The sequence below is a fragment of the Mandrillus leucophaeus genome, unplaced genomic scaffold, assembly GCF_000951045.1.
Source record: "Mandrillus leucophaeus isolate KB7577 unplaced genomic scaffold, Mleu.le_1.0 Scaffold106, whole genome shotgun sequence".
Lineage (NCBI taxonomy): Eukaryota > Metazoa > Chordata > Mammalia > Primates > Cercopithecidae > Mandrillus > Mandrillus leucophaeus.
The window spans coordinates 1,010,167-1,032,000 of record NW_012098765.1 but is presented as its reverse complement, the minus strand read 5'-3'; the positions used below and the strand labels follow the sequence as shown (position 1 = coordinate 1,032,000).

The 21,834-nt window shown below is 48.7% G+C and overlaps 1 protein-coding gene and 1 long non-coding RNA gene across 2 annotated transcripts in view; one reads left to right on the top strand and one right to left on the bottom strand.

Moving 5' to 3' along the window:
• Positions 1-2,865: 2,865 nt before the first annotated feature.
• Positions 2,866-6,032, top strand: LOC105541801. The gene is made up of 2 exons (XR_001006383.1): positions 2,866-3,590; positions 3,662-6,032. It is a non-coding gene; the product is annotated as an uncharacterized LOC105541801 (long non-coding RNA).
• GRIK5 (glutamate receptor, ionotropic, kainate 5) overlaps positions 2,938-21,834 on the bottom strand; it is a 75,862-nt gene continuing 56,965 nt past the window's right edge. The window contains 7 exon segments of the mRNA XM_011983004.1: positions 2,938-3,011; positions 3,014-3,143; positions 3,145-3,375; positions 4,229-4,350; positions 4,451-4,579; positions 6,853-7,078; positions 7,762-7,927. Coding sequence (XP_011838394.1) covers positions 2,938-3,011; positions 3,014-3,143; positions 3,145-3,375; positions 4,229-4,350; positions 4,451-4,579; positions 6,853-7,078; positions 7,762-7,927 — 1,078 coding nt within the window.

The window sequence follows — 21,834 nt, the reverse complement described above, 5'->3', positions numbered from 1 at the left end:
GTGGCGCAGCTCCTGCAGCATCTCCTGGCACACCGACACCTGGGGGCGGCGCGGGCGGTCACCGTCCCGGCGCAGTCCGCCTCCCGCCTCCCCCAGCTCCTCTCCACACCCGACTCCTCCTCCTCCTTTCCTCGGCCGGGTCTTTCTTCCTTCTGCCCTCGCTTCCCTTCCCACTTCTCTTCCCTTTATCCCCCCCGTGTTTTCTGCCTCCCCTCTCCACCTCTCCCTTCCTGTCTCCCCACTTATCTCCAATGTCTCCATTCTTCTCTGCGTTTGTTCCTGAATCTGCCCTTCACCTTCCACCTACGCTCCTCTCTTTCCTCTGGTCTTTTCACTCTAAATTTTCTCCAGTTCTTCCCTCCTGATTTCCCATCCTCTGCCCCCATCCATGCGTTCATTATTGCAAGGCATATTTACCCGTGGCCTGCTGTGTGCCTGGCACTGTTCTGGGCACTGGGGATATATGGCAGAGAACGAAACAGACAGAAGTCCCAGCCTTCGTGGAGGTTATACTCAAGTGTGCAGACAGAAGATAACAAACATTCATGTAGTATGTTAGGCGCAATGAGTGCTTTGGAAAGAAAATCGGGAAGAGGCCTAAGGTGTATGGGTAGGGAGTGGTGATGAATTCTGAGACAGGGCAGTCAAGGAAGACCTCACTGAGAGAAGGATCCTTAAATAAAGACAGGGTGAGCCACGTGGAGACCTGGGACGCCAGCATGCTGGACAGATAACCAGGCAGGGCTGGAGTGCCCAGGTGGGTGCGACTTGGCACGTCTGAGGCACTGCAAGCAGGTCAGCCTGGCTGGAGGGGGGCGTGCACAGGGAAGACAGGGAAATGAGGTCAAAGGCGGCTGGCTCTGCTAAGGCCCATAAACCATTGGAAGGATTTTTGGCTTTCATTCTGACAATCAGAATGGAAGAGTCAGATGGGAGCCATTGGAGAACTTTAGATACAGGACTGCTGTGTTTTCACAGGATCACTCTGGAGCTGTATTGAGAACAGATTGTAGGGAGGCCAAGGGTAAGAGCAGGGAGTCCATGGAGGAAGCTATGACAATAACTCGGGCAGGAGATGGGGGTGGCTGGACCAGAGTGACCTGAGAAGGGGCTGGATTCTGGACATATTCTGAAGGTGAAGCCAATAGGATCTGCTAAGAGATCAGATACGGGGCATGGAAGAGAGGGAATAGTGAAACAAAAGTCCAATATTTTGGCCTGAGCAACTGGAAGGACCAAGTTGCCTCACGGGTGGGCAGAAGCCCAATATTGGACACATCGCATCACGTGCACACCTATCAGACATCCAAGTGGAGATGCCAAGTGTGGAGCTGAAGTTGCAGACCTTGGCTTCAGGGGAGACACATATTTGTGGGTTAAGGCAGGCAGCCCTCAAGATCCCACCTCCTGCATCCATACCCCTGTGTAATCCCCTCTGACAGCGTATCAGAGCTGGTCTGTGTGACCAACAGAATTAGGCTTGGCAATTGCACATTCTGTTCCACCTTGCTCTCTCTGATTACTTGCCCTGGGGGATCTCAGCTGCCATGGTATGAGGACACTCAAATAGTCCTTGGAGAGGCCCTTGTTTGAGGAACCGAGGCCTCCTGCCAACTGCCATGTGAGTGTATTCATCGTGTTTTTTATTTTCTGTGTCTTAGGATGTTTTGACACTTTAAACATCTTGCAGGCTGGGGAGAGACTACCCCTCCCAGAACTAGCCAAGCCTTAGAGATAGCAGAGGGCTCAGCTGCCTTTCATGTGCAAACCAACCAATCCTGAGTCTCTACCCCTAACCTCCCCTTTTACCTAACTCTCACATACCAAGCCAATATTCTTCCTGCCCTAAATCAACCCAGGGGCCAGGTACCAGATAACTAGGGCCAGCCCCTATAGCCCAGAGTCCACTGACATTATTCAAACTGGTCAGTTGTAAGCTGTTTCCCCTGCCCTGCCTTGGCTTTCCCGAGGAAACCCCAATAAAGGGTGTGGGGCTGCTGGCTCCTGCTTCTAGTGTTTCCCTTGTGCCCCCTTCTCCTGGGAAATGTTAAGGAATAAAAATCATTTTTCTTTCTTTTTCTTTTTGAGACAGTCTCACTCTGTTGCCCAGGCTGGAGGCAGTGATGCGATCTCGACTCACTGCAACCTCCGCCTCCCAGATTTAAGTAATTCTCCTGTCTCAGCCTCCTGAGTAGTTGGGACTATAGGTGTGCACCACCATGCCTGGCTAATTTTTGTATTTTTAGTAGAGACAAGGTTTCACCATGTTGGCCATGCTGGTCTTGAACTCCTGGCCTGAGGCGATATGCCCTCCCAAAGTGCTTAGATTACAGGCATGAGCCACCATACCTGGGCAAAAATCATCTTTCGATGAAATTGGTCTCTCCATGTTGTCACTTGGCTACTTCCAGAAACTAAAATCCCATGGGGACATTTGGGACAGTGAGCCATCTTAGAAGGGAACCCTCCACCCCTTGTTGAGCCTTCAGACCACAGCAGTCTGGTCAAAAAACATGACAATGATCTCACCAGAGACCCACGGCAGCCAGAAACATTCAACTAAGCTGCTCCCAGGCTCTGGACCCACAGAAACTGTGAACCAATGGAAGCTGGCTTTTTAAAGCTGTTAAGGTCATTTTTATGATAGCAATAAATAACTAACACAAGAGTCACCAGCACATAGCGGGTCTTAAGAGCCATTTGGCTGGTGGGATCACCGAAGGAGTAGAGAAAGACCGAGAAGAGCAGCAGTATAAGGACTGAGCCCTGGAGCCCCACAACAGAGGCTGGGGAGAAAGAGAAACCCAACGAGGGAGTCTGGGAAGGAGTGACCAGAGAGGTGGGAGAAGGGGAAGAAGGGGCTTTGAGGACTGAGAGTGACTGGCTGTGCCGAAGCCCATTGCTACCTCATATAGATGAGGCCTGAGACTGGGAATTTCAGACGTGGAAGTTGTTGGTGACAAAAGTGCCTTCAGTGGAGTGACAGGGACAGATGCCAGACTGGAGTGGGGGCAAGAGGAAATGGGAGGAAAGAAGAAACTGGAAACATCAGGGAGACCCCCCACTGCTGCCAAGGCTGTAAAGAGAAGGGGAGAAAGTGGGTGGTGGCTGGGAGGGAAAGTGAGGTCGGGAGAGGGTTTCTTTAAGGCTGGAGAAATGACATTTCTCCATTTGTATGTCGGTGGCCTGAATCCAATAAAGAGAGGATAACTGATGCTGCAGGAGGAAAGGAGAGACTTGCTGGAGGGATGTCCTTGGGAAGGCAACCTGGACACAGGTGGAGGGCACCTTTACTAGCAGCATGGACAGCTCCTTCAGAGGAGTCCTCGAGCCAAGTGCAGAACACTGGCAGGCAGCTGGATGCAGAGCCAGGGTCTGGGGAGTAGATGTAAGGTCAGCCGCTGGATGTGAGGAGGGGATGAAGGGCTGGAGGCTGACAGAGAGAGGGGAAGTGGGGAACCAGCAGTCCAGGGGTGCAAGAGCACGAATGGGTCTGAAAATGCAGGGGTGTGGCTGGGCGGCCCCCAGGGACACGGAAGCAGCCCTCCTGAACACGGTGTAGGACCAGACCAGGGCTATGTCCCCTTCAGGTTCCAAGGTCTACTGTTTCCTCACCTGTTTCTCCTCTTTTTTTTTTTTTTTTTTTTAATTTGAGACGGAGTTTCCCTCTGTCACCCAGGCTGGAGTGCAGTGGCACGATCTCAGCTTACTTCAGTCTCCACCTCCCGGGTTCGAGCGATCCTCCCACCTCAGCCTCCCGAGTAGCTGGGATTACAGGTGTGTGCCACCACGCCCAGCTAATTTTTGTATTTTTAGTAGAGATGGGGTTTCACCATGTTGGCCAGGCTGATCTTGAACTCCTGACCTCAGGTGATCTACCGGCCTCAGCCTCCCAAAGTGCTGGGATTACAGGCGTGAGTCACTGCACCCGGCCCTGTTTCTTCTCTTATTTCTTCTTGCTTTTCTGCCTCTGTGGCTCCCCACATCCTGTCCCTCACCTCCTCTCCCTGCATCCTCATCGCTCCCTGTACCTACTTTCCCTCCTGTTCTTCCTCACGCGCTGATTCTCTGGCCCCATCAGCTCTCTTACTTCCCCACCTCCTGCATTCCTCCGCCCTTCTCACGATCCCCACCACCCTCCACGTATGGCTCCCAATGCCACGATCTTCACGCACCTCAGCCCCTGGGGGTCCCTGTTCCTGCCCATCCCCGCCCCCAGCCTCCTCACCTCCTCGGACTCTGCTGACCTCCGTGTGGACCATATGAATTCCATGACCGCCACGAAGACAGCAATGATGAGGCCACAGATGAGTACGACAAAAATGCCACCAATGTTCTCCATGCCCAAACCTAGGGGGCAAAGGGAGTTAGGGAGTCATGGAGTTGGGGCCGTGTGGGAAGGGGGCTGGGAGGGCACTGTGGGAAGGGGACACCACACGCAGAAGCTGACCTTTAGCTCGATGGTCCTCCTCCTTGGGGCACCGGCCCCCCTCCCACCATTTGCGCTTCAGGATCTCCAGCCGGTTGTTCTCCTGAAGCTGCAGGATGGCCAGTGTGATCTCATCCCGGAACGGGGAGCCTGGGCGGGCACATGAGGGGCTGGACCAGCCATCGGAGCCCCGCAGCCCTGCCCGCCCCAAATCCCAAACTGTGCCCTCACCACAGCCTTCCCCCGCTTCCACCACGTGCCCGGGGTCTTCCCTGTGGCCTCCCCTCACCCACCCCCACCCCGCCCAGTCTCCTCTCAACACAGCAGCCAGAGAGACAGTGTTAGGAAGAGTCACAGACCACGCCTTTCCTGTGCTCAGGACTCTCCGTGGCTTCCTGTTGCAAGCTCCTCCCCTCAGCCACTCTCAGACACCCTCATCCCCACGGCTCTCAGCTCCAGCCCCACCAGCCTCCTGGATGCTCCCCAAATCCATCACACACAGTCCTGTCTTAGGACCTCTGCCTCTGCCTGGAATGTTCCTCTCCGCACTTCATCCAGGTCTCTGCCCACATGCTGGCTCCCCAGGGAGTCTATTCTGACGACTTTATTTAAAATGGCACCAAGTGCCCCACTCCCTGTCAGTGTCTTCCCCTTAATTTACTTTGGAGCAGCTGTTACCACCTAACACTGTATTATATGGCTATGTGTTTATCATCTGTCACCTGCAGCCCCGTCAGGGTATCACAGCATCCATTGCGGGACTTGGTATGCAGTAGGACACCAGACGAATCCCCATCCACACCTCTCCCTGGACCACCTCTCCTCCCCACCCTCAAGTCCTGCCCTTAAGCTATCCTTGGGTTTCAACACCTCACACACCCTATTCTATACTTATTTCTTCATTGACTAAGATACTTCCTGACCATCTACCACAGAATCAGAGACATGGGCAGGTGAAGGTGATTAATATCTACCAGGCACCAACTGTGTGCCAGACCCTGGGTTTACTCAGGTCTTATGATGATCCTGTGGGGCAGGTATTCCCACCTGAGGCAAGTGTTTCTGAATGAGGAAAGCGATACACTTGCTTAAGGCTGTGCGCTGGGTCAGGGAGGAAACTGGGATTTCTTTTTTTTTTTTTTTTGAGACAGAGTCTCACTTGGTTACCCAGGCTTGCATACAGTGGCATGATCATTGTTCACTGCCACCTCCACTTCCTGGGCTCAAGTGATCCTCCTACCTCAGCCTGTAGCTGAGACTACAGGTGCATACCACACCTGGCTAATTTTTTAATTTTTTGTAGAGACAGGGTCTTGCTATGTTGCCCATGCTGGTCTCAAACTCTTAGGCTCAAGTGATCCTTCTGGCTTGGCCTCCCAAAGCACTGGAATTATAGGCATAAATCACAGTGACCAGACGGAACTGGGATTTGAATCCAGGTCGGTGTCACTCCTGGGCCTGTCCTCCAAGCACTAACCTACACTGCTTCCCTGGCACCGACTCACCTACAAAACTGCTAAGATCTGGAGCAATTTGCTATGCAGTAATAGATAACTAATACAGGTGTCATCAGTACGTGGATGATTTTAAAAGTCAAAATGCCAAAATTTGATGACAATTTGGTCGTGATTTCCAGCACTGAGTCCTGGAAAAACATGTCCTGGGCCACGCGACGTGGCTCATGTCTGTAATCCCAACACTTTGAGAGGCCGAGGTGGGCGGATTACCTGAGGTCAGGAGTTTGAGACCAGCCTAGCCAACATAGTGAAACCCCGTCTCTACTAAAAATACAAAAATTAGCTGGGCGTGGTGGCGGGGGCCTGTAATCCCAGCTACTCGGGAGGCTGAGGCAGGAGAATGGTGTGAACCCAGGAAGCAGAGCTTGTAGTGAGCCGAGATCGTGCCACTGCACTCCAGCCTGGGTGACAGAGCAAGACTCCGTCTCCAAAAAGAAACAAAAAAAAAAGTGTCCTGAAATGTAAATAGGCAATACAAGTCTCCCTACCAGATCCCTCCATCCTTCCCATCCATCTTACAAGCATTTTTCAAGCACCTGCTCTGAGCCAGGCTATAGGTTTTATGCAGGAAATAGGAAACAAATAAGACCAGGTCCTCACCCCCTCAAGGGGCCCTTGAGGGAAGACAGCAAGCCCCACCACCCACATATACTGAATTGTACACACAGTCTCACTGAATTCTCCCAATAGCTCTGCGAGGGCTGGATTGCTGCTAGGCCTGGTTTTGTAGGTTGGGGGCACAAAGGCTCAGAATGGTGGTGTCACCTGTCCAAGACCATACAGCCAGGAGGCCACATGCAACACACCCAGCCTGCCTCGGGGGTGCCTGGCCCGGTCCTGGGCCTGCTCACAGGTGGTTTCGGATGCCCATGGCCCCGCTGTGTTTCACACCACGCTGTGCCGTACCCAGCGGCATGCCGATGCCGTAGCCCTTGGTGTCGAGGAGTCCCCCAATCTGGGTGAGGTTGCAGTTGAGGCGCCGGTGGTACTCATTCATGGTGGACTCGAGCAGGAAGGCATAGCGGGAGTTGAGGACGCGGGCGATGCCCTCTTCTGTGCTCTTGACGAACACGCTGGGCTGCTTCGACTGCATGTAGTTCCACATGCGCTGGTACGTTTGGTACCGTGAATTCTGGGCAGGGGAAGACAGGGGAGGGTCTTTCCAGCCGCTTCCTTTCCGCGAGCCCTTCCCGTCCTCCAGGAAGTCTCCCTCAACCCAGGAGAGTTCAAGGTGATCAAAGGAAGACAGAAAGAGCCAAAGCAGAGGAGAGAGATGAGATGGACAAACTGTCCAGGCCAGGTCCAAGGCATCCCCACAGCCACTGTGCCCACCACCCATCTGGGGGCCCGGTGAGTGCACCTCCACCTCCTCCCCCTTAATCCTCCAGCCAGTGACCCCTGCCCAACTCAGGCCTCCTTTAGACCACTAGGACCTCCCTGCCAAGCTTGCTTTCCTTTTCTTTCTTTCCCACCACCCCAAAATAAAAAGGATCAAGCACTTTTCACCTTGAAGGGCCTTCCCTTCTCTCTGTCAGCCCATATTCCTGGTCCCGACACTTCCAGCAGCCTCCTTGATCCCATTTGGCCCATATGACATTGACATTTGATACCACATATGCCTCCCTGCCCTCATTCCCCAGTTCCCTAGCCAGCCAGCTGTGATCCCCATGACAGAACGTTTTCTGCTCCCCAGCCTCCAAAGCTGCTACTGACAGTCAGTCCCTCTGACCCAGGAGACCCTGCCCAGACTTATCCTGAGCTGCTTTGCATGGCAGGGATCCCAATACCATGCCCAAGAGGTTCTGGTAGCCCCACCTGGAAGAAGGTCATGGTGGAGCCAGCATGGATGGTGCCGTACTCGATGTTGGTCTGATCTGCCAGGTCATCGGCCGACTCCACAGGCACCTCCATGCGCTGCACGGTGAGGAAGGCGGCCAGGTTGGCCGTGTAGGAGGAGATGATGATCAAGGTGAAGGCCCACCTGAGGGGTGGGAGGGGTGAGCCATGGGCTGGAGCCACCCCTGCCACCCTGCCCCCATGGCCATGCCCCCCATTGGTGGTGCCCCTCCCAAGTGACCCCAGCATCCAGAAGGCTCAGTGATTGCTGGGTGCAGAAGCAGGGAGTGTGGATTCTGAAGCCAGACTCCCTGGTTGTAAATATTGCATCTGGAGATTTCTACTTCCAGATATAAAAGAGTAAGATGGTCTGGAAATACCTTCCCACCATAAACAGCTAAAGAGCTGGATAGAATACACGAAACTTTTTTTGTTTGTTTGTTTGTTTTGAGACGGAGTCTCGCTCTGTCGCCCAGGCTGGAGTGCAGTGGTGCGATCTTGGCTCACTGCAAGCTCTGCCTCCTGGGTTCACGCCATTCTCCTGCCTCAGCCTCCTGAGTAGCTGGGATTACAGGTGCCCTCCATCACACCCGGCTAATTTTTGTATTTTTAGCAGAGACGGGGTTTCGCCATGTTGGCCAGGCTGGTCTCAAACTCCTGACCTCAGGTGATCCACCTGCCTCAGCCTCCTAAAGTGCTGGGATTACAAGTGTGAGTGACCATGCCCGACCAGGAAACTATTTAAAGACATATTATTAGTTCTCAGCAGTGATGAAAGCCAACAGTCTGAAAACAGTGAGAATGAAGAGGATACTTTATGTTTTGTTGAAAATAGTGGCCAAAGGGAGTCATTAAGTGGAGACACAGAAAGTCTGTCATGTGACAATGCATTGTTTGTAATTGACACAACTCCTGGAATGAGTGCTGATAAAAATTTTTACTTGGAAGAGGAAGACAAAGCAAGTGAGGTTGCCACTGAGGAAGAAAAAGAAGAGGAAGAGGGTGAAAAAAGTGAAGAAGATTCATCAGACCATGATGAAAATGAAGATGAGTATAGTGATGAAGAAGACTTACTAAATAGCACAAAGGCTAAACTTCTAAAGTTGACAAGCAGCAGCATAGACCCTGGTCTGAGTATCAAGCAGTTGGGTGGTTTGTATATTAATTTCAATGCAGATAAACTACAGTCTAACAAGAGAACCCTAATACAGATCAAGGAGAAAAATAAAAATGAGCTTCTGCAGAAAGCTGTCATTACACCTGATTTTGAAAAAAACCACTGTGTTCCACCATATAGTGAATCAAAGTATGAACTTCAGAAAAAACGCAGAGAAGAACGACAAAAAACAGCAGGGGATGGCTGGTTTGGTATGAAAGCTCCAGAAATGACAAATGAACTGAAAAATGATCTCAAAGCACTGAAGATGAGAGCCAGCATGGACCCAAAGATTTTACAAGAAAAATGATAGAGATGGCTTCCCCAAGTACTTCCAGATTGGAACCATTGTTGACAATCCAGCTGATTTCTACCATTCATGAATTCCCAAGAAGCAAAGGAAAAGAACTATTGTGGAAGAACTGCTGGCTGATTCTGAGTTCAGAAGATACAGCCGAAGGAAGTACTTAGAGATCATGGCTGAAAAAGGAGCAAATGCAGCAGGAAAAAAGTTCCGAAAGAAGAAGAAATTTCGCAATTAAGATTTACCAAGCAAACTGCCACATTTTATATCGCCCCTTTATTTACTTATTAAAAGCGTTTTGAAAACTAACACCATCATCTAAATTAATTTACCGTAGACTGGCCCTGTTCGTACAGGAATTTCTATTTGGAAAAAGTTGATTTGAGAATCGATTACATGCCCTTAGAAAATAGGGGTGTCTAAAAGACCCACCCTGGTGTAGACTCTTTAAGGGAAAAAAGGAAAAAGAATCTCAACCATTGTAAGATAACTGATGGTTTGTAAAGTTTTCAATGCTTAAAGAAAATTTAAAAGATAGGATAAAGTTTGCTAACATGTTCAAAGAACTTTATAAAAATGATCAAAGATATATAAACATTATTGTAATTTAAAAAAATAAAAATAAAAATAAAGACATAGGACAACACACATTGTAGAACTGTGATTCCTGAGAAGAGAAACAAAATGAGTCTTATCATTGTCCAGGCTGTTTGGCTGGATTTAATTTATAGGAAGGGAAGCCCAAACAGCCCAGCAATCCTGCTGAGTTGCAGAGATGGAGACTGGCGATCAGGCAGGCTAAGATGGCTGGAATCTGGGGGACAGAGTGCCTGAGAGGAGGGAGCTGTGAAGAGAGAGAGGGTTCAGAAACTGGTGGTCCCCTTGAGTCTTTGACTGAATGTCAATCTGTGCATGCATGGGGTGAAACTCTGTGGGGCTGGACAAGAGCAACTTTCAAGGAGAGAATAATTCTTAAGAGTTCACACAGGGCTGAGAGCCTTTTGAGTTCCCTCCAGCCAGAGTAGAAAGATTTCACTGAATACATGAGACATTCAGTAGAGACCCAAAAGTGTAACATACTAGAAATAGGATTAAGTTAGCCCTAGAATAAAGGCAATGCTAAAGTTGTCCTAAAAGAGTTTAAAAACAGGCCTAGAAGGATCAAAGTAATTCACAAGTAACTTAACTAGATTCCAGGAAAAGTCTCTAATACCCTTTAGAGAAATATATTCAGCAATGTAAACAATGTCTGTTATGTAATTTTTCTTTTTTGAGATGGAGTCTTACTCTGTCGCCCAGGCTGGAGTGCAGTGGCACGAGCTCAGCTCACTGCAACCTCCGCCTTCCAGGTTCAAGCGATTCTCCTGCTTCAGCTTCCTGAATAGTTGGGATTACAGGCACTCGCCAGCACACTTGGCTAATGTTTGTATTTTTAGCAGAGATGGGGTTTCACCATGTTGGCAGGTTGGCCTTGAACTCCTGACCTCGGGTGATCTGCCCGCCTCGGCCGCCCAAGGTGCTGGGATTACAGGCATGAGCCACCAAGCTTGGCCTATTATGTAATTTTGCTTGTTTGTTTGTTTTGAGATGGAGTCTCGCTCTGTCACCCAGGCTGGAGTGCAGTGGCGCGATCTCGGCTCACTGCAAGCTCTGCCTCCTGGGTTCACGCCATTCTCCTGCCTCAGCTTCCCATGTAGCTGGGACTACAGGCACCCGCCACCACGCCCAGCTAATTTTTTGTGTTTTTAGTAGAGACGGGGTTTCACTGTGTTAGTCAGGATGGTCTCGATCTCCTGACCTCGTGATCCGCCCGTCTCGGCCTCCCAAAGTGCTGGGATTACAGACATGAGCCACCGCACCCAGCCTATTATGTAATTTTTTTAAAAAAAGACCAGGTTGGGCACGGTGGCTCACACCTGTAATCCCAGCATTTTAGGAGGCCGAGGTGGGCGGATTGCTTGAGGCCAGGAGTTCAAGGACAACCTGGTCAACATGGCAATACCCCGTCTCTACTAAAAATACAAAAATTAGCTGGGTGTGATAGCGCACGCCTGTGATCCCAGCTACTTGGGAGGCAGAGGCATGAGAATCGCTGGAATCCAGGAGGTGGAGGTTGCAGTGAACCAAGATCACCACTGCACTCTGGCCTGGGCCACAAAGCAAGACTCATGTCTCAAAAAAAAAAAAAAAAGACCAGGTAAACAAAGGTGCAGGAAAATGTGACCTATAACCTATAACCAAGAGAAAAATCACTCAATTGAAACAGACCCAGAATTAACATAGATGATGATGGAATTAGCAGACAAGGACATGAAAACAGCTATTATAAATATGTTCAGAATGCTCAGGAGTCTAGAGAAAAACATGAACATAATGAAAGGAACAGAAGACATAAAAAAGAAGTGAACAGAACTTTTAGAGAATGAAATACACACATCTGAAAGAAAAATTTTACTGAAAGGGATTACACAGATTAGACACGGTAGCAGAAAAGCTGAGGGAATTTGGGCAGGCACAGTGGCTCATGCCTGTAATCCTAGCACACTGGGAGGCCGAGGCGGGAGCATCACTTGAGGCTGGGACTTTGAGATAAGCCTGGTCAACATAGCCAGACCCTGTCTCTACAAAAAAATAAAAAAATTAGACGGGTGTGGTGGTGCCTGCCTATAGTCCCAGCAACTTGGGAGGCTGAGGCGGGAGGATCACTTGAGGCCAGGAGTTTAAGGCTGCAGTGAGCCTGATCGTCACTGCACTCTAGTCTGGATGACTGAGTGAGACCTTATCTTTAAAAAGAAAAAAAAAAACAAAAAAAAACTTCCCAGCACTTTGGGAGGCCAAGGTGGGATAAGCTGAGTTCAGGAGTTTGCGAACAGCCTGACTAACATGGCGAAAACCCGTCTCTACCAGAAATACAAAACTTAGCCAAGTGTGGTGGTGCATGCCTGTGATCCCAGTTACTCAGGAGGCTGAGGGAGGAGAATTGCCTGAACCTGGGAGGCGGAGGTTGCAGTAAGCTGAGATTGTGCCACTGTGCTCCAGCCTGGGCGATGGAGTAAGACTTTGTCTCAAAAAAAAAGAAAGAAAGAAAGAAAAAGAAAAAGAAAAGAACGGTGGCTCACGCCTGTAATCCTAGCACTTTGGGAGGCCGACGCGGATGGGTTGCCTGAGCTCAGGGGTTCTAGACCAGCCTGACCAACATGGAGAAACCCTGTCTCTACTAAAAATATAAAATTAGTCGGGCGTGGTGGTGCATGCCTGTAATCCCAGCTACTTGCGAGGTTGAGGCAGGAGAACCGCTTGAACCCAGGAGGTGGAGGATGCGGTGAGCTGAGATCGCGCCACTGCACTCCAGCCTAGGCGACAAGAGTGGAAATCCATCTCAAAAAAAAAAAAGATTAGAGAATTTGAAGACTGCAATAGAATCTATCCAAAATAAAGCACAGAAAGGAAAAAGTGACTGAAAATGAGCGCAGAGCCTCAATGGCAAAAAAATCTGATGAAGTAATGGCCTACAACTTTTCAAATTTGATGAAAACCATAAACTTGCAGATCTAAGCTCCATAAACCCCAGGTAGGCTAAACACACATATTTATAAAACGCACCAAGACACATTCTAATCAATTGCTGAAAACCAGCAATAAAGAGAAACATCTTAAAAGCAGCTAGAAGGGGGGAAACATATTACATTCAGATAATCAAAGATAACATGGGTGCCAGTCGACTTCTTGTCAGAGAGCGTGCAAGCCCAAAGACGATGCAACATGCTGAAAGAAAAATCAAAACAAGCTGTCAACCTAGAATTCTACAGCAGGCAAAAATATCCCTCAAAGAAGACACACTAACACATTTTTCATACAAAACCAAAGCTGGGAGAACTAATTGCCAGCAGACCCGCACAGCAAGAAATATTAAAGGAAGTTCTGCAGCTAAAAGAAACACAACACCAGATAGAAACGTGGATGTACCAGAAGGGGTGAAGGGTACCCTCTTCAAATGGTAGATTTGTGGGTAAATAAAAAAGATACATTCCTCACTTTCAAATTTCCTTATGAAGCATTTAGTGATTTTGTTTTGTTTCTGAGACAGGGTCTCGCTCTGGGGTGGAAAGACATGAACATAGCTCACTGTAGCCTCAGCCTCCTGGACCCAAGCAATTCTCCCACCTCAGCCTCCCATGTAGCTGGGACCACAGGCACGCATCACCATGCCTGGCTAATGTTTCTTATTTTTTTGTAGAGGTGAGGTCTCGCTATGTTGCCCAGGCTGGTGTTGGACTCCTGGGTTCAAGCAATCCTCCCACCTCAGCCTCCCAAAGTGTTGGGATTATAGGCGTGAGCGGTGCACCACACCCAGCTGCATTTACTGTTTAACACACACACACACATACACACAAACCTAATGTATTATGGAGTTCATAAGATATGCAGAGCTCATATCTTATGAGGGATGGGAGGGTGAGAGGAACATATGTTGTCAAGGTCTTATATCTTATGTGAAATGGTATAATGTTACTTGAAAATATTTTGTAATAAAGATGCATATTGTAAATCCAGAAAACCACTAAGAAAAATAGAACAAAGAAGCATAGTTAACAAGTCAAGAGCAGAGATAAACAGAATTTTTTTTTTTTTTTTTTGAGACAGAGTCTTGCTTTGTCACCCAGGCTGGAGTGCAGTGGCTGGATCTCAGCTCACTGCAAGCTCCGCCTCCCAGGTTTACGCCATTCTCCTGCCTCAGCCTCCCGAGTAGCTGGGACTACAGGCGCCCGCCACCTCGCCCAGCTAGTTTTTTGTATTTTTTTAGTAGAGACGGGGTTTCACCAGGTTAGCCAGGATGGTCTCGATCTCCTGACCTTGTGATCCACCCGTCTTGGCCTCCCAAAGTGCTGGGATTACAGGCTTGAGCCACTGGGCCCGGCAACAGAATCTTAAAAATCCCAACAGGCCAGGCACAGTGGCTCATGCTGTAATTCCAGCACTTTGGGAGGCCAAGGTAGGCAAATTGCTTGAACTCAGGAGTTTGAGCAGCCTGAGCAATGAAGTGAGATCCCGTCTCTACAAAAAATAAAAAAAATTAGCTGGGCATGGTAGAGCGCACGTATGGTCCTAGCTACACAGGAGGCTGAGGCAGGAGGATGGCTTGAGCCGAGGAGTTGTATTCGTGCCACTGCACTCCAGCCTGGGTGACAGAGTGAGACCCTGTCTCGAAAGAAAAGAAAATAAAAAGTCCCACTAAACCCTCACACATAGAAAAAGAGAAAAAGGGGAACAAAGAACAGATGGGACAAATAGCAGATTGGCAGATTTAAACCTAACCATATCAGTAATTACATTAAGGGTAAATGGTTTGAACCAAGGGTTGGCTAACTATGGCCCACAGGCCAAATCTGACCTGCTGTCTATTTTTGTACAGCCCCATAAGCTAAGAATGGTTTTTACATATATATAGTATATGTATATGTACATACATATATACATATATGTGTATATACACATATAAATATACGTATATATACACATATACATATACTATATATATGTAAAAACCTATATGTATAATCACTCCAGCCTGGACGACAGAGCGAGACTTCGTCTCCAAATCGGAGTCTCGCTCTGTCGCCCAGGCTGGAGTGCAGTAGCACGATCTCAGTTCACTGCAACCTCTGCCTCCCAGGTTCAAGCAATTCTCCTGCCTCAGCCTCCCAAGTAGCTGGGACTACAGGCACACACTACCACGCCAGGCTAATTTTTTGTATTTTGGTAGAGATGGGGTTTCACCTTGATGCCCAGGCTGGTCTAGAACCCCTGAGCTCAGGCAATCTGCCCGCGTTGGCCTCCCAAAGTGCTAGGATTACAGGCGTGAGCCACCACACCCGGCCGGTTTTCACATTTTTAAATGGTTAAAATGAAATCAAAAGAACAGGCTGGGTGCAGTGGCTCACACCTATAATCCCAGCACTTTGGGAGGCCAAGGTGGGTGGATCACTTGGGCCCAGGAATTGAGACCAGCCTAGGCAATATGGCAAAACTCTATCTCTACAAAAAGCCAGATTTGGTGGCACGTGCCTGTGGTTCCAGCTACTCAAGAGGCTGAGGTGGGAGGATTCCTTAAACCTGGGAGGTTGGGGCTGCGGTGAGCCAAGATTGTACCACTGTATTCCAGCCTGGGCAACAGAGAGAGATCTTGCTTCAGAAAAAAAAAAAAAAAAAAAGGAATATTTTATGACACATGACTTATATAAAATTCAAATTTCAGTGTCAGTATCCATAAATAAAGTTTTATTGGAACACAGCCACACTCATTCATTTAATGTATCATCTACAACAGCTTTTATACTACAATGGAAGACTGAGTAGCTGAAACAAAGACCATATGACAAACAAAGTCCAAAATATTTTACTTAGGGCCAGAGCAGTGGCTCATGCCTGTAATCCCAGCACTTTGGGAGGCCGAGGCAGGAAGATCGCTTGAGGCCCAGGAGTTCAAGACCAGCCTGGGCAACAAAGTAAGAACTCTCTCTCTACACACACACACACACACACACACACACAAGTAATAATAATAATAATAAATTAGTCAGGCACATAGTCCTAGCTACTCAGTAGGCTGAGGCAGGAAGATCCCTTGAGCCCAGGAGTTTGAGGCTCTAGTGAGCTATAGTCACACTGCACTCCAGCCTGAAGACAGAGCAAGACCCTGTCTCTAAAAAAATAGGGATAAAGATAAAGATTTAAAAACATCTTTACTTAGAGAAAATATAAATGTTTGAGGTGATGGATTTCCCAATTACCCTGATCCCAGCATTTCAGGATGCTGAGGTGGGAAGACTGCTTGAGCCCAAGAGTTTGAGACCAGCCTGGGCAACATAGTGAGACTTCGTCTCTACCAAAAACAAAAAAATTTAGCCGGGTGTGGTGGTGCACGCCTGTGATTGTGATTCCAGATACTCAGGAGGCTAAAGTGGGAGGGTCACTTGAGTCTGGGAGGTTGAGGCTGCAGTGACCTGTGATCACACTACTGCACGCCAGCCTGAGTGACAGAGCAAGACTCCATCTCAAAAAAAAAAAAAAAAGTCACCTGTACTCCCAAAAATATGTACAACTATTGCATAGAAATAAAATTTAAAAGAAAAATTACTGGCCAGACATGGTGGCTCACGCCTGTAATCCCAGCACTTAAGGAGGCTGAGGCGGGTGGATTGCCTGAGCTCCAGAGTTTGAGACCAGCCTGGGCAACATGGTGAAATCCTGTCTCTACTAAAATACAAAAAATTAGCCAGGCATGCTGGCGTGCGCTTGTAGTCCCAGCTACTTGGGAGGCTAAGGCAGGAGAATTGCTTGAACCCAGGAGGCAGAGGTTGCAGTGAGCTGAGATTGTGCCACTGCACTCCAGCCTAGGCGACAGATCAAGAGTTCATCTCCAAAAAAAAAAAAATTTACCATCTGGCCCAATGCAGAAAAAGTTGGCCAAACCTTGCTCTAAGGCCTAAGCGTACATTGTTTATAAGAAACACATTTGGGGTGGGGCATGGCGGTTCATGCCTGTAATCCCAGCACTTTGGGAGGCAGAGGCGGGTAGATCACTTGAGGTCAGGAGTTCAAGACCAGCCTCGCCAACATGGTGAAACCCTGCCTCTACTAAAAATATAAAAATTAGCTGGGTGTGGTGGCATGTACCTGTAATCCCAGCTACTCAGGATGGTGGCATGTACCTGTAGTCCCAGCTAGTCCGGAGGCTGAGGCAGGAGAACCACTTGAACCCAGGAAGTAGAGGTTGCAGTGAGCTGAGATCACACCATTGCACTCCCCGATACTCACCACACACTTGGTCAGGTGTGGTGGCTCATAGCGTAATCCCAGCACTTTGGGAGGCCAAGATGGGAGGATCACTTGAGCCCAGGAGTTCGTGACCTGCCTGGGCAACAAAGTGAGACCCTATCTCTATTTAAAAGAAAAGAAAAGGAATGCTCTTTAAATATAATAATCTAGATGGGTCGAGAGTAAAAGAATGGGGAAAAGATATGCTATGCAAACATTAAGCATCAGAAAGGCAGAGTGCCTATATTAGTATCAAATATTAAGTTAACTTCAGAACAAGGAATGTTACCAGGAATAAGGAGAGACATTATATAATGACACGCATCAATTCATCTAGAGGACATAACAGTCCTAAACATTTGTGTGCCTAATTACAAAGCTTCAAAATGCATAAGGCAAAAATGGATAGAATTGAAGAGAAATGGATAAATTTCCTGCAATTACAGGGTTAGATTTCAAAACTCCTCTCAATAACTGATGGAACAAGTAGAAAATCAGTAACGATAGAGAAAACTTGAATAACGTGATCAACCTACTGGCCCCAATTGACCCTTATAGAACACTGCACCTACCAACAGCAGAAACACATTCAATGCAACTCCACATAGAACATTTACCAGGACAGACCATATGCTGAGCTCTAAAGCAAGTCTCAATAAATTTAAAAGGATTAAAGTCCTCTAGAGAATGTTCTCTGACCATGATGGAGCTAAATTAGAAATCAATCATAGAAAGATCTCTGGAAAATCCCCAGATCCTGTCTCCATCACTGCCTTGCATGTGACCTTGGAATTGTGCTGCAGCTTCCTCACCTGTGAAGTTAGTACAATTGTAGGCCCTTCCTCACTGGGTTTTGCGAAGAGTGACTGAGTTCATCTGGCACACAGCAAGTGCTATGCAAGTGTTTGCTCTCATTGTCTTGGTGACACAGGACCGGCCCGGGAGAACAGGCTCCCACCAGCCTGGCTGCAGGACCCCAGAGCAACCGCTTGTCTTACCGTGGCCCCCTCTGTCCTCCCTACTGGCAAGTAAGAATGGCCAGGGTCCCTGTAGGTCATATAGATCTGAGGGGCCTGAAGGCAGGAGATGCTGAAAAGGGCCTCCCAGACCTCCCACCCTCACATTCCCAGCACGTGATAATGAAAACAGCAGCTGTCCTCTGCAGAACACACGTGCAAAGTGCTACGCTAGACACTGGGATGGGGATGGAGTGAGGGCTTGATAGAGAGAGATGAATTATACAGCCTCCTGCAAAATAAAACCAAAACCCCAAGGCACAAAGACCCAGGGTTTGACTCAGCCTCTCCAGAAACCAAGTCTCTCCAAACCCATCTTACTGGTCATGCAAAACAAAACTGTTTGCCCAGGCGCAGTGGCTCACGCCTGTATCCCAGCACTTCGGAAGGCCGAGGCGGGTGGATCATCTGAGGTCAGGAGTTCGAGACCAGCCTGGCCAACATGATGAAACCCCGTCTCTACTAAAAATACAAAAAATTAGCCAGGCGTGGTGGCTGGCACCTGTAATCCCAGCTACTTGGGAGGCTGAGCCAGGGGAATCGCTTGAACCCGGAAGGTGGAGGTTGCAGTAAGACGAGACGTCCCATTGCACTCTAGCTTGGGCAACAAGAGCAAAACTCCGTCTCAAAAATAAAAAAATAAAAACAAAACAAAACAACAACAACAAATATTACTCAGTGCCTAGTACACACCAGAAATGCACCTCTTGTTTTAATTGAGGGATGACTGGGTGTTGTTTTGTTTGGAACTTTGCTGAGAGCTGCTCACTGTTGGGGGAAATCATGTCTCTGACAGCAACTCCACTCAAACTGGAGACCCAAGTCAAGACCCTTGCACCAGCTGCATTAGCAAATCACGTTCACAGTGACTTGTATTTGCACAAACATACTTATTCATCAACTATTTCGATGTGTCAGATATCAAGTGGCAACATAATTCTGTTAAATTATCTTACTTCTCATCATGCCACTTACTCATTCTAAGCAGGCGCCGACTGTTGTATTCTGTCTTCTGGTGTAGCCACACCCAGGCATTTGTGTATTGCCATAATATTACTTTATTAGAAGTCACTTCCCTGCTTTTTCTCCTTCATATTGCAATTGGGGCGTTATATTGATTTTTTTACAAATTATGCGTGTAGGAAGATATATTACCCTTGAATTTCAGCTCGGGGTGGAAAAGGATGTATTAAAAAATATTTGTTATAAAAAGAGGGTGTTGGGTCTGCAAGCACTGAAAACTCACTGGTGTGAGCAAGAAGCCCCATTTGAGGGATGGCAAGGGCAGAAGGAACCCACAGCAAATGAAACAGGACCAGAGAAGTTAGAGGAAACCAGGAGGACACAGAGCCTAGAAGCAAGGAGAGAGTTTCTAGTAGGGTGGCTAACCTGGTGAATGCTGCCTGGAGGTAAGACAGAGACTGGAGGCATGGATAAGGGGTCATACGTGCCCCTGGTGCAGCTGGGGTTGGGGGAAGGTGGGCAAAGCCCAACTACTGGCTAGATCTGAGGTTTTGTGGTTTTCTGGCCAGGAGGGCGTGAGGAAAGGAGGACCTTGGGAAAAGTTGAGGACAATGGCTGCAGAGACAGCCTAGGAGCCACCTAGAGATGGATGAGTGAAAGCAGGAAGGGCTCAGAGAATGGGAAGAGGGAGGTCAGAGGACTCATCGCACCAAGTGACCAAGGGAGAGTCGGGAGGGATAGGGTCCACGGTCAGAGTGAAACCTTAGAAATGTTGACTCCCGGCCTGGCACAGTGGCTCACGCCTGTAACATCCCTGCACTTTGGGAGGCCAAGGTAGGTGGATCACGAGGTCAGGAGATCAAGACCATCCTGGCTAACATGGTGAAACCCCATCTCTACTAAAAATACAAAAAAAAAAAAAAATTAGCCGGGTGTGGTGGCAGGTGCTTGTAGTCCCAGCTACTTGGGAGGCTGAGGCAGGAGAATGGCGTGGACCTGGGAGGTGGAGCTTGCAGTGAGCCGAGATCGCGCCACTGTACTCCACGCTGGGTGACAGAGCCAGACAAGGAAAGGAAAGGAAGGGAAAGGGAAAGGGAAAGGGAAAGGGAAAGGGAAAGGGAAAGGGAAGGAGAGAAAAGAAAAGATGACTTCCAGCCAGGTGCCATGGCTTACACCTGTAATTCCAGCACTTTGGGAGGCTGACCCAAGTGGGTGGATCACTTGAGGTCAGGAGTTAGAGATCATCCTGGCCAATATGGAAACACCCCATCTTTACTAAAACTACAAAAATTAGCCAAGTAAGGTGGCGCACACCTGTAATCCCAGCTACTTGGGAGGCTGTGGCAGGTGAATCACTTGAACCTGGGAGGCGGAGGTTGCAGTGAGCTGAGATCATGCCACAGCACTCCAGTCTGAGCGACAGAGCAAGACTCCATCTCAAAAAAAAAAGGGGTAAAAAAAAAAAAGAAACGTTAACTCCGGAGGCAGAGTCGTCCTGAATAGTGACAAGACCTCGGGTGTGGCTGCAGGAGGCTGTGGGCTGAGGGGGCCTTGGAGAGGAGGGGCCCAGTTGGTGGGTTCTGGCCAGGCTGCTGCAGGTCAGCTACCAGCCAAGTCCTCAAGGGTGATGGCACCAAATCCCACCCCCTACACTGGACCCTGAGTCCCACAAGGGCGGGGACTGGCCTGCTGAGTCATGGTGCTACGTCACATCTGAAGATTCTCAAACATCTGCTGAATGAGTGAATGTGTGGGAGGACTTTGGGTGCAGAAGAGAGTGGGCCCCAGGGCCAAAGGCTCCGATGAGGGAGGGAACATGAGTGGGAGCTGTCCGGGTGACAGCGATGGGAAGGGGCAGAAAACAGCTGGCTAGAGAGTGTGACCCTCAGGAAAAGGGCCCCTGGCTGGGCGGCAGAAGCAGTGACCAGCAGAGAGGAGGCCACTGGTCTCCCCCAACCCTCCTGTGAGGACGCCACCATATTTGTCACGGCAGGTCTTCTGGGCGCCCTCTCAGCACCTCACACACCTGGCCCTCTCCCTCTCTAAAATGCTTCTCCCTCTCCTTGGCATGGACGACTCTGTTTCTGCCTTTAGGACTCAGCCCACTTCACCTCCTCAGGGGACCCTCCTCTGACAGCCCCCATGCTCTACTGTTCTGTTACTGTATCCTGTTTGGTTCCTCAATAGCACATTTTATGTGCATCTGCAACATCATTATATAGAAAATATTAGTACATTTCACCTGGACTGTGTGGCTGGCAGAATAGGCCCCGCCCACCAGCACCAAAGAAGTCTCTATTATAATCCCCAGAATACGTGAAGATGTGACCTTACTCGGCAAAAGGGACTTTGCAGCTGTGATTAAGTTAAGGATCTGGATATGGGGGGGATTACTCTGGATTATCCAGGAAGGCCCAAAGGAATCACAAGGGTCCTTATGAATGGAAGAAGGAAGTTAGAGAGAGAGATTTGTGGATCCTATGCTGCTGGTTCTGAAGATGGAGGAAGGGGCCATGAACCAAGGAATGCAAGTGGCTTCGAAACGTTAGAAAAGGTAAGGAAACGGGTTCTCACCATAGAGCCTCCACAAGGAACCAGCCCTGCCAAGAACTTGATTTTACCCCACTGAGATCTATTTCAGACTTCTGACCTCCAGAACTATAGGAGAATAAATGTGTATTGTTTTAAGCCACTAAATTTGTGGTAATTTTTTGCAGTAGCAATAGGAAACAAATACGGCTATAGGGCTTTCATTGGATTTTTTTGGGTTTTGTGCTTTTTTTTTTTTTTTTTTT